This window comes from Centropristis striata, chromosome 7 (genome assembly GCF_030273125.1).
Source record: "Centropristis striata isolate RG_2023a ecotype Rhode Island chromosome 7, C.striata_1.0, whole genome shotgun sequence".
NCBI classification, from domain to species: Eukaryota; Metazoa; Chordata; class Actinopteri; order Perciformes; family Serranidae; genus Centropristis; species Centropristis striata.
In genome coordinates this window covers 16,656,769-16,669,530 of record NC_081523.1, presented here as the reverse complement: position 1 = coordinate 16,669,530, position 12,762 = coordinate 16,656,769, and the positions used below count along the sequence as shown (strand labels likewise).

At 40.3% G+C, this 12,762-nt stretch overlaps 1 protein-coding gene across 1 annotated transcript; it reads left to right on the top strand.

Annotated features, from left to right (window-relative positions):
• Window positions 1–604: 604 nt before the first annotated feature.
• Window positions 605–8,296, top strand: zfand5a (zinc finger, AN1-type domain 5a). The gene is made up of 6 exons (XM_059337861.1): window positions 605–823; window positions 4,309–4,470; window positions 5,154–5,256; window positions 5,366–5,451; window positions 6,001–6,129; window positions 6,270–8,296. The coding sequence occupies exons 2-6, from the start codon at window positions 4,311–4,313 to the stop codon at window positions 6,416–6,418; spliced, it is 627 nt and encodes a 208-aa protein (XP_059193844.1). The 5' UTR covers window positions 605–823; window positions 4,309–4,310; the 3' UTR covers window positions 6,419–8,296.
• Window positions 8,297–12,762: the final 4,466 nt, after the last annotated feature.

Below are 12,762 nucleotides of genomic sequence, written 5' to 3'. Positions count from 1 at the left end.
ATTGGTTTATCACAATATCCCAATAAGTTATACTAGTCTTCTAGTTTTTTGTTGTTGTTGGGGTTTTTTTCATTACTCTTTAATGATGGTGCGTTTGTGTGTTGTTGTTTTTTTCAGGTCCAGATAAATGAGCTCAGCAAGATTTAAACAATATGTTACCACAATATGTGACTTAATTTGACTTAAAACATTTTAGGACACCCAATCAGTAATCTGTAGTGTTGTAATAGTAACCCTCCCAACACAGACTATATAATCTTGAACAAATAGGCATTCCCAAGTGATTACCCTCTTAATCATACATTTATTCCTTTCTTTTCTGTCATATCAGCACCATTATTCATTTATACATTAATTTAGGTGGATTACTCAATAAAAAGATTCGTGGCCTTGTAGGAGGATGACGAATAGATGTGTAATAACGCAACACCGGCTGTGCGCATGCGTGAGGCTGACTTCCCCCCACCGTGTCTCAGAACTGTACATAGCGCTCGGGGGCTCCGCGGTCAGCCAATGGCGACACGTTGTTTTACCCGTGACGTCATCCGCCACTCCTCTTACTAAAGAAGGAAACAAACATCCATCCAGAAGGAGCGAGAGACCGAGGGAGAAAGAGAGAGAGGCAGGAGGGCGAGGAAGGGAGAATTAAACCCACCTAAACCTGTCTGACACGACGGACGACGCCACATAAACACAACCCGAAAGTAAAGGACGTTACCAGGACCCGAAACCTTCCCTCGACCGGTTTTTTTTTCTTCTGCCAGGGACAAAAGGCCACTTTTTTTCTTGTCGTCTCGCGAGAAACTTCATCGATTTTTATCAGGTGATGATCTTGGATTATTGTTTTTCTTTTCTTGAGAAGGATGAGTTGTCGAGGTAAACAACTAAAAAAAGGAAAAAGGGGTGTCTAACTAAGCTGATGGTCGGTCATGGCGACCTTTAAGGGTGGATTGAAAGGTCAGGGTGGTGGTATTGTGTGGTAAACAAGCGTTATTTTTTGTCTCTAGCTCGTTGAAAGTTGTCACCACCGACACCATCATCTCCTCCTCCTGACTGGAAATATCACAAGCCCTCAAACGTGACTCCGTCTGGTTTAGGGGGAAAACAAGGGAGGGAGCTATAGCTAGTGCTGGTTGCTGTCTCTGTTTTTCTATTTGCCCCGAGCTGGGGGATGGGGAACCAAAGCCAGCTAATTCCTGTCTAGAAATAGAAAATTCATAAGCCGAATGGGCAAGTACAGCAAGAGAGTTGCTCTGAAATTACTACAAAGCATTTAGTTAAATATTAAATGAGCTGCCAGTACATCTTTGCCTAGTGTTTGCAGTAGTTTTAGCTTGGGAGAAAAGCAGGTTTTGGCGTTAAGAGCTATGTGGCAACACCAAGTCGTTTCTAAGTACTTAAGTGTGATTATATAGTCGATGTTGTTCACATTGCTTCGTTGAAAACACGTAGAAAATGGTTATTGGTAGAAATATTGCGAGATATGGGAGCTACAAAACGATGTCTAAACAGGAAGCAGAGAGATTGCAGACAAAGGAAGAAAGAAGAAACAAAGGGAGCAGAGACCACTCTGTCTAGACTGTGGGTTATTTTAAAATCCATCACTGCTGTTGCCATCTCGATTATTTCTTATGATTATTTGTAACATGGTGGTCACTTTAAATAGAACGATTTACTGCGTGAAGCAAACAGTGGGCTTTTTCAGTTCTGTCCTTCAGTGTGACTCAGTAGTTTTCAGAGCAGCAGGGCCTGAAATATGAGCTAACGTTAAGCCTGTATCTGATACAGGAGCACTGTCTTCCCCTTTTGTTTGCTAGAGATTTCCAAGACTGTAGTTTAAACTGGGCTCGGTTGTTGAAGGCTTGGAGACCAAACAGCCCAATTTTGAGCCAGCCCAGTTTTCAAATTTTATTGCGGTCTGGATTTAATGTGAAAGGAAGTTGGTGGTGAATGATCTGCTCGTGTTGGAAACCCCCTGACTTGCCCTGGGGGTTCAGTATTTCACAACACGTTGTAAATAGCACATTTAGGACATTTCATCTTACTGCCAGTTTAAAGAAATAAGACTTGGCCGTTTGTTTTGCTCATAACCAGTAATGTACCTATTGATTAACAATCAATGGGCAATGAGTATTTCCGGTTGTTGATTTTTTTTTTAACGACATCAACAACAATCAGTCATATCCTGCATAACATCTGTGTTTTTCTCCCTAAAAGACCTCATTTGATCATGAAACATTTAAAACTTATCAAGTATGCAGTGTATTTGTGTCAGGTTGAAAACTGACTGGATTTAAACATGGGGGACCTGGGTGTTTTTTACCACCTGCCTTATCCCCTTTTGTGGGAGGTCTTGGTAAAGGTTAGGTTCTAACATGCCTGCTGTTTATCTGACAGCTGGGCCCAAACGTGACAGCTGAGCCACACTGTTCATTGTTCCTTTGTGTCAAAAAGTCAACAGTCACGGTCAGTCTGTTAGCTACCGTCCTAGTCATGTTCCTTGTTTTATTTTTCATGTCGTGTTCCTTGATGTAGTCTCAGTTTAGATCAATATTACCTCTGTTTTGACTCAAAGATCTTGTACCAAGAACTTGACCTATAGATATGTGGCCAGAATCCTACAGTCCAAATGTAGCTGTCAATTTAATAAACTGGTGTATGGTCTTAAAGATACTGACGCTGATGATTACATGTAAAAAAATAAACATTCCTTTCGAGCTACAAGGTAGTTACTAACCCTGGATCAGTCCTGTCTGGTATTTTTCAGCAGTCAGCAGTTGAACACGTGACGCAAAGGAGAGAAGGTCTTTGTGGGCTTTTCCAAGGAAACCCTTTGTTGACACGGCAGTGATAGCATGCAGGGGTAGATAAAGAGAGGAGGAGAAGGGGAGGGGTTGGGTGGATAGCTCAAGATTTAATGGCACTTGTTAGTCTGTTTGTGAGGCCAGGACACCTCGAGTGAACTGACAGGACGTTCTGAAACGACTGCCAGCCTCTCCTGGAACATTAAGCTAGCCTGCCCTGTTTGTGTCCGTGACCAGAATATAGACGAGCTTGACACCAACGCAAGAAAGCAGCTGCCATGTTACAGCACGACCGGGCCAAAGGTTGTTTACAAGAATATGGTTCTGTTGCTGTGTAGCTGTTGGCTCTGTTGTTTTCTTTTCTGTAGGGGGTCTAGTATCAGTTGATCAGACGATTTGTAAAACAGTCAGGGCAGGACTGGCAGACAGGATGCTTCTTACCCAAGCTAATCCTGCCCTTCCTGTCTGTCTGTTTGTTCATTCATCAATGTGTTTTTGATCTGTTGCCTCAAAGGCAGCAGCTCCCATTACACAACTTCCTGCTGTATTGCATTGCAGCAGAGCGGAGAGACAACGTCACAGGGCTACACGTTTCGCCAAGTTACGCACATACACGCTTGTTTATGGGCGTATGTGTGGGGAGAAATGACTCGGGAGGTTTTGAAATGCCTTGTGTGGCAAGTATCACGAGAGGGGAGGGGGAATACTTTCTGAAACTATCGACCTACTTTGTTCCTCTTCATTCACTATCTTGTGTCTTTTTGTTCGAACAGAACGTCATTGTAACTGCCATGTTTTTGTTCTTTATGTGACCGAGATACTGCTATCAAGTCAGTGTGTCTATCAGGAGGAAGTGAACAGGCTGATGAGGCAGCGTTTAGTAATTGTTAAGCGTCATTTGTAGTCATAATTATCATGACGCATAATTATGACACATATAACACAATTGCCTTTAGTAATGAAGAATTTACTAAGCAACGCCAACTGTTTAGCTATGAATAGCTGTTGGGAGAGGGAACAACAGATGAAAGCAGAATACAGATATGAAAATGAGAAATTGTCGGTCAAATGTTCTCAGGACTGTGAAAGGGGGTTCGTGGGGAGGGAATTGTGGGAGAAAAGGGTGTTCAACAGTGAACAAAGCTGTGGGACAGAACAGAGTCCAGCTTCTGCCAAGGTGCTGAGCAGAACACAGAGAGTGTTGTTTGTTCTCTGGACTTCCCGTGGAGAAGCGTTCATTACTGTATTCAGGCTAAAGGGCAAGTCAAAAGAGGCAGGCATGTCGAATTTTCATAATATGACTCCTGTTATCTGTGAGCTCTGTTGACACCGCAACAAGTTTCTTTGGAACCAGCATGACAGCAGCGTCTTTACAGGAAAAATGTGTCCCGTGATGGAAAACATTTTAGTTCTCGGTTGTATTTCACATTGAGGTGTTTGTGCAAGAAAAAACTGCTCACTCAGTGTGTCTAATTCTTATTCTCTGTTTCTCTTGTTCTTTTAGCAATGGCCCAAGAGACGAACCAGAGCCCGGTGCCCATGCTTTGTGCCACAGGCTGTGGCTTCTATGGCAACCCAAGAACCAATGGTATGTGCTCCGTATGCTATAAGGATCACCTGACACGGCAGCAGAGCAGCGACCGCATGAGCCCCCTCAGCCCTATGGGTAAGTCATTTCAGAAAATATCTTAAAAAAGATATGGAGAGTTTTGCTTGTGTCTCCGAAAAAGTGAAAACAATTGCAAGCCAGATTAACTTCACAACCCTTGAGTTTGCGCTGTAAACACATTCATGCACCCTAAGCTATATATTTACAGCCAGAGATAAGGAGGGCCTCAAAGAAGTGCAGACATTGTTTTCAAACACAACCGGTTCTAGGCCAGCCGGTGTGTTTTCCCAGCTCTCCTCCCCCTGTCCTCCCTCTCTGTTTTTCCTCTCTGTGTAATGAAAGACAGCTGTTTTCTTCATTACAGTGTTCAAGGTTAGGTGGGTGTTCACTCCTTTAGACATTTCTAAGGTCAAACATTAAAGTTTCCTTCACAATGTGACACTTGCAACCTGTTGAAACCTACTTTTCATATAAGACAAACACGTTACAGAGAGTAGAAAGATTATCTGATACATGCTTTGCGAAGGGGAAATGGCCCAATATTTCATTCCCGAGTCAACTGAGGAGATTTTAAATTATTAATCTAGAGTTTTAATTTTTAAAATCAATTCAGTGCTGTGCTCGAAACTTACATATACAAAATATTTTTCCACCTAGGATTGTACTTATTTTGTACTTTGTGTTGCCTTGTTTACTGTTTTGAGTTTTGTCTAACAAGAGTTCACTGTGTTCTCCCCCAGGCTCAGCTGGTAGTCCTACCTCAGAGGCCTCAGCCATCCAGAGACTAGAAGCCAGTTTAGCCAAGGTTGATGCCTCCCCTGCCTCTTCACCAGACATGTCTAGGTCAGTATTGCCTAATTTATTTCAAGGTAGTTAGTAACTGCTCATTTCAAAAACTGCTGGTCAAATGGTTCTGTTTCTTATGCTAATGCCTTTTCTCCTCAACCTTCAGAACTGTGCAAGGATCTCTTCCTGTCACCCAACAAATGACAGAGATGAGCATCTCGAGAGAGGACAAACCAGAACCCTTAGAGCCTGGTAATTCACTCATAAACACACTTATAGTAATAGACAGGCTAGCAGACATAAACAGACACACAGGCAACGAACAGACACACGCAGGTGAACGCTCACATGGAGACTTCTTAAGTTAAACATCTCCTTGTAGGACCCACTGCAGCCACAGTTTATTTTTGATGCTTCGCTGCATACCTTAATCCCAACTGTTGGTTTTACTTACAGCCTCCAAGAAAGCGAGGAGACCTAAAAATAAACCTGTTTAAAAATACCTCTACACCAGAGGGCATTCTCAGATTGGATGCTGCTTGCCAAAGGCGCTTTCAGAGTAGTGCATTATTTTCTGCCAAGAACAGGAAGGGGCAATTTAGAGATAAGGCACATAATAATTACTGTCGTTCAGGACAAAAGTACACAATTTCCCTTGCCTGTGTGTTTGCATGTCTTGTAGAACTATGAACAAAACTCATTAATCAGCTGCTCTTGAAAATGAAAGTTATCAGATTATTGCAAATTTAACCTAGCATGACTAATGAGAATTTCCCCCCTGTTGTCTATCCTTTTATGTAGTTGTAAACCAGCCTGCTGCTTCTAGCCCTTCTCCTGTAGCTTCTTCCAGCAGTGAAGAAGGCAAAGGTGATACCCCCAAACCCAAGAAGAATAGGTGCTTCATGTGCCGCAAAAGGGTGGGCCTTACAGGTGAGCAGGGGGGACATGAAGGGATATGATGCAAAACATGTTATTCCTGTCAGTGTGATTCAGTTTGTGATCATTTTATATTTAAAGACAAAGGGTTTTCTCTTACTATCCCTCTTGACCGATGCCCTTTGTGCTTCCAGGGTTCGACTGTCGCTGTGGCAATCTGTTCTGTGGCATCCACCGGTACTCAGACAAGCACAACTGTCCCTATGATTACAAAGCCGAGGCTGCCGCCAAGATCCGTAAAGAGAACCCCGTGGTGGTGGCTGACAAGATCCAGAGAATATAGATTTTACAAAATAACAGCAGCAGCGGCGGCAACAATGACAAACACCTTTGACAAAGACTGGAGAATGAGTGTGAACCTTTTGAAAAGAGCACTGGCACGAGTGGCCAAGTGAGGATTGAAAGGACTTGATTTACAAAATAACAACCTCAAGAAATGATGGAAAAAAAGAAAAAAAAAAAGATTCTGTCTGAGGGAGATGCATGAATGATCACTTTTCTCCTTTTTTGATTAATTCATTAGTTTGTTTTATCCTATTTTCTGTGGTGTGACTTTGCCGCTGTTCAGTCCTTTTTTTTTCTAAGAATATGTATTGTCTTATTAAGAGCAGCCCAGGCTAACTGTCCAGGATATGCTGTGCTCCTCTCACCCATACCAGGCGCCATTTTGTGCCAAACCGTAGACAGCCATCTTATTAAGACCCTGTCATGTGTCAGACACTAGCAGGTCTTTAAAAAGCATTCAGACTACACAGTAACAGTCCACACGAGTTGTGTCCCTCAACCTTTTGAACTTCTTGTTCAGTGCTCCGTTGGTACTGGAGTCAGTCAGCGTTTGGAGAACCGTACAACTGTCCCCCACCATGCACAAGGGGCTTTGTTACTTTGTCTCTGTCTTTCCTAGCTTTACCTACCTCACAGCTGCTGTGTTAAGCTTTGTTGTCTTCCCTTTTACTTTGTTTTTCATCAGCTTCGACCCCAGCAGAACAATGGATCGTCTTGATAGCCAGCCTCAGTGACCCTCTGATCAGCATGTCTGTGTTGACTTTGATCGGTTTGATTGTGATGAGGCTGTTTCCATTATGGCTGGAGGTATCATGCTAGACAGGGACAAACAAATTTACTCCGCGTCTCACTGAATCTAAACATTTTCAATGGACATAATGGGTGAAGGAGTCCCCCCCCCCCCCCCCCCCAACTGGTCTGAGCTCATAATGTAATCACAGACGCCTGGTGCAGGGCTGTGTGTACCCATTTGTGGCCTGAGAGGGAGGAGGCACCCTTCCCTGGCAGGCCTGGTAGGTGAATTTAAACAACATTGTAGGGGCATGAATGAATGGGATAAATGCATGAGTTACTCTTCATCTGCATTAGTGTTTCAGAAATATTTGGCATCACTCAACTTAGGGTTTTGGATATTTTATTTGCTGAGAGACAATTATCTGTTATGTTTTTATTAGCTTTTTTTCTCTTCCATTGATATTGTACTGATGTTAGCGCATGTATTCAGTGCATTTGTGGAATTAGGGTATGTGAACCATGATTTATTTTTTTTAATGCGCTAACAGAACGTTCATGTGAGCACAGTGAATGTGTGTGTGGGTGTGTGTGTGTGTGTGTGTGTGTGTGTGGGTGTGCGTGCGTGCGTGCGTGCGTGTTCCCCATCCCTTTTGTCTGTGGAGCTACCCGGTTTATCAGCACATGTTTACAGATCTACAGGAGCATGCCAGAGCTAGATTTATGAAAAATAATAGATACCAAGATTAGATGTAACTTTTCATCTGTCTAACAGCTATTGGTCCGTGTGTCTGCTTTAGAGCACCGTAGAGAAGTGTGCGTGTGTGTATTTGTGCGCGTGCATGTGCACATTCCTGTGCAGAAGTGTGTATTCATGGCTGCCTGACACATTGAAACCCATGTATGTTTGTGACTTGTGTTAACCCTCGACCTTTTTTTCCCTGTAAGGATGTTTTTCATTTAAAAGACAACTGTATGTATCCGTTTTGAGTTTTTCCTTTCTGATTCTTAGTTATATGCAAATTTGTACAAAAAAATGAAAAAACAACAAACTGTGTTGATATTTATGTATTACATATAATCTTGCTATCCAGCATTACAACAGAATAGTATCATGTAAATAAAACTGTACAGAGAGACATTACCAAGCTTTGTTGTGTGTTGACTTTTGCACCTAATTTCTCAATATTCAGGCTTCCTACAGCTGGATATTCTTGAACAGTTAAATTTTAATGTGGTGTTTTAGAGTCTGAGAAGTGCTTAAAACAACTTGAAATTTAGGTCATATTGGCTGCCAAGTCCACTTACAAATAGGTGACACATTTTGGAACATAAAACTTTGTTTTAGTCACCCTTCTGAAGAATGCTATAACGAAACATAATTGTGGTTGTTTATTGCACAGAAACGGCTAATTTAAAAGTCTACTGTATCTACCATTTGTACTGTATAAAATGTGTAATTTACCACTGCTTTCAGGTGCTAAAAAAGCTTGAAAAGTACCTGAATTGGTGGTGTTGGAACCCTAAATATCATTGGAAGTGTTTGTTTTTAACAGTATTGTTAATTTTATAGCCTTTCTTGTGCGGATAAACTTGTCAGGCCAAAGGGCAACTTGTAATGGAGGAAACATTCTATCATAGCATAGTATATATGATGTAATATAAGGCAGTTTTGTCAAATGAAATTTGAGATTAATCAGCCCAAGATGTTTACAGGACAAGACAAGTGTAGGAGCTACTTGTCAGCAACTCCAGCCTCTGATACCTTAATGTTACGTAGTCTAACCCTACCTTGTTTGGCTTTCTCGTGTTAATACAGAGCGCTGGCTGTACAGACTGTAAACCTCGCTCAAGAGACTCTCATCTAAACCTTGTCTGGGTCACACAGGAAGTATTAATCCCTGGACCCTGGAAGAAAGAGATCCTGTTCCGCTCTATCTCAGCTAATGGCGCACATGCAGGACTCGCATAGTGTGTGTGTGTGAGTGTGTTTCGGAAACAATGTGTTTTCTCACACTCCTGTTGGGAGCTCCAGGGCTGTTCACAGATGGCGTCACAGCAACAGCTGCTCAGACAGCTGAGGTGTGCTCATGTGGTGTCCCTGTGACAGAAAGCTACAGAGATCACATTGTCTGGACACAAGTCTGAAGTACAATGGAGGATTTGCACAAACACGTATTGGGTGGAAAAACTTTTTTAAGTGTTCAAACTTAAAATTCTTATTGAGTGGTCTTAATCAAGTGACAGTGATAATGTATAAAAGGGCAAACTAATTACTGACTACCAGTGGTGGAGGAAGTACTTAGATCCTTTCGTAAAAGTGCTATCACCACACTGTAAAAGTACAGTAAAAATATGCAATTCATAAAAATGTATCTGGTGACTAATAATACTTCTATATCATTATATCATTATTTACTCATCCAGTAAAGTACAAGCAGGATTTTACTGTTGTAGTTCATTGAGGTGTAGCTCATTTTTAACTGTTAACTAATGATTATTTTCATTGTAGATTATCTGCTGGTCATTTTCCCCATTAATCGATTGTTTGGATTCTAAAAAAAAAAGTCTGAAAATAGTAAGAAATTACTATCACAAGTTCTCATAACCCAAAGTGGCACCTCCACAGTGCTTTGTATACATTAATTAAGACTTTTAATGGGATTTTCATAAAAAATAGTTAATTAATTTTCTGTCTACAACAGTTTCAGCTGTACTTGTATATACGGTTGGGTAGTTCAATTTATAACCAAACATGTTTTTTATGTAATTAAAGCTGTCAGAGAAATGCAGTGAAATAAAATGCTCAGTATTCCCCTCTGAGATGTAGTAGAAAGTAGAAAGGTGCCTGCAAAGACTCAAGTAACCACAGTATTTGAGTAAATATACTTATTTAGATTCCACCACTGCTGACCACACCATCCTCCTTACGGTAAGTCTGTAAGTCCTTTGCTCCAGAGAGGACAGAAGTGTAAACATCATGCAGTGACAGATGAGAGGAGGCTCAACACTCTCCAAATATGACCGAGAACAGCTACAGACATCCTGAATCACATTATATAGATATATATGTGTGTGTGTGTGTGTGTGTGTGTGTGTGTGTGTGTGTGTGTGACACAAAAGGGCTAGACACACACTCCAATGTCAGTAATCCCTCGCCCCCCACCAGCACACTAACCTATAATTTGTTTTCAGTGATGTGTGCAGCCCATTTATCTGTGTCACCCTGTGTGTGTGTGTGTGTGTCATTGGGTGTGACTGAGGTTAAAAAGCTGGCTCAGTAGATGTAAAACATCAGAGATTCTGACTGGCGGAAGACGACAGATGTTGTTGCCAGATGTGAAGAAGGGGATGGCTACAAACATGAACTTCATGAAAGAAAACGGTCACACCCACATTAACTGCATCTTCCTCAGCTGCTTGTGAAATGTGCCTGTCTCAGTATATAATTTCTTTCTACAATATATCAGCGCTTACATTTCATAAATATGAGAAATAATTTGGGTCAAAATGTAAACCTTTTAATCACATATATGTACACAGAAAGCACAGGAAACACTCATAATCTCATACTCTACTCATACTCTAATACATAATGAACATTCATATACGCAGGAAGCATTTGAACATATATGTTGGTGCCCGTTACCCAAAAGGTGGAATGGGTCGTCCCTTAATTGTGGGGTTAGTGGAGAGAACTCTGGCTCTTGTTGTCACAAGCCAAAGTGTCCATAGACAAGACTCTGAACTCCAAATCTCCCTCTCAATACTGCCATCTGGGGGTAAATGATGTAAGTGCAGCCCCTTAACCACATGTATAATGGCTCCTCCACTTTTGGAGCAACTAGATTAGTAACAAACGTTATGTGTTATGTGAGATGGCATTGCATGCAGAAGGAACCTGGACAACTTTATTGGTTTCTTACATCGATCAATATTATACCTGAAGAAATTGAGGGATTTTAGAAAAAACTATAAGTAACATTGAATGTTAAAGGGACAGTTCAGCTCAAAATTAAAAATACATTTTTTGTCTTACCTGTAGTGCTATTTATCAGTCTATTGTTTTGGTGTGAGTTTCCAGGTGTTGGATATATTGGCCATAAAAACGCCTGCCTTTGTTCAGATATAACGGGATCATAAAGCACCGAAAAATACATTTTAAAAAATTCAAAAGCAAAGTGTCTTTCCAGAAATAATGACCCACTTATTCACGATAATGCCAGGACCAATGTAGAAACAATACTACAAAGAAAATAGTTGGGGATTATCTTAAGTAACCAGGTCACATTGCTGTTGAATTTTTCAAATGTTATTTTTGTCGCTTTGAGCAAGACAAGTGTCATCTAGTTCCATTATATTCAAGGGAAGGCAGACATCATACAGCGGATATCTCCAATACGAGAGAGGAAAAACATGCATTTAATTTAATTTGGAACTTTCCCTTCAGCACTGAATACTCTTTGTATACTCTGGATGTTACAATAACCCCTGACCTTTTTAAATGTACATACTTTTTGTAAATTATGCTCACATTATAGGTAAATATTATTTAAATATCCACAGTTTGCACCAGTTATATCACACCACTGTACATTGAGAGCATGTTGACCGACTTGCATTTTAATTTGACCAATAAATCTGATTTCAATCTAATATTATGTTTTTTCATTTATTTTCTCTTTTAGCCCCTATTGATTTTTAATGCCATACCTGGAAGCACTTTGAGCTGCATTTTATGTATGGAAGATGCTATACGGGGAAAAAAAAATCTGATTATTGTTATTTTATAATTGTTATTGTTATTTTAAAGAATAGGCAGTTGGAGGTTGCTCATTATTAATTATTAAAATATATTAAGATAAGATAATACTTTATTTAAAATATAAAAACAGAATAAAGAAAAAAAAACAAGATACAAACACCTTATTTACATAAAATACTTACATGGCTGCTATTTGGCATTTATTATTTCTTTTATTTTTTTATTTGTTTGCATTTCGCAGATATTGCACATTAGAGAAATACAGATTGTAGCATGTTAAATAGGTTCTCATATAGTCACACTTAAAATAATCGCCTAAGTCATTTTTTGTCAAAATTGTTTTTTTTTTTGCCTAAATCATCATCTCATGACGCCAGCCACCTATGGTAAAATCGCCTACATCCTCAGTTGATCAGATCATGTGATTTTACCCCTTTAAGATAATGATGGCCCATGTCAAGTGTGTGACTTAAGCGGATTTATTACGCCTAAGTCAAAATAAAATGTGACTTAGGCAATTCTTTGAACATTCCTTTGTGACTTAAGCAAGATATGGTAACACTTTATTTTGAAGGTGTCTACATGAGAGTGACATGAGCGTGTCATAAACATAACATGGTATGTGTCATGAACATTAATAGCACTTTGAAGTAACATTAATGCTCATGATACTTGTCATGTCATGTTTCTGACAGGCTTGCGTGACTCTTATGTAGACACCTTCAAAATAAAGTGTTACCATATCTTGCTTAAGTCACAAAGGCATGTTCAAAAAATTGCCTAAGTCATTTATTTCTCTTAAGTTACATAATTTACACACAGTGTTATTGCTATGCCAATACCCA

What these genes read in the sequence shown, in the direction of transcription:
- zfand5a (XM_059337861.1), top strand. Translation starts at nt 4,311, where the DNA reads ATGGCCCAAGAGACGAACCAGAGCCCGGTGCCCATGCTTTGTGCCACA. An exon ending in ACCAGAACCCTTAGAGCCTG is followed by an intron (nt 5,452 to 6,000) that starts GTAATTCACTCA and finishes CCTTTTATGTAG; the next exon opens with TTGTAAACCAGCCTGCTGCT. An exon ending in CAAAAGGGTGGGCCTTACAG is followed by an intron (nt 6,130 to 6,269) that starts GTGAGCAGGGGG and finishes TTGTGCTTCCAG; the next exon opens with GGTTCGACTGTCGCTGTGGC.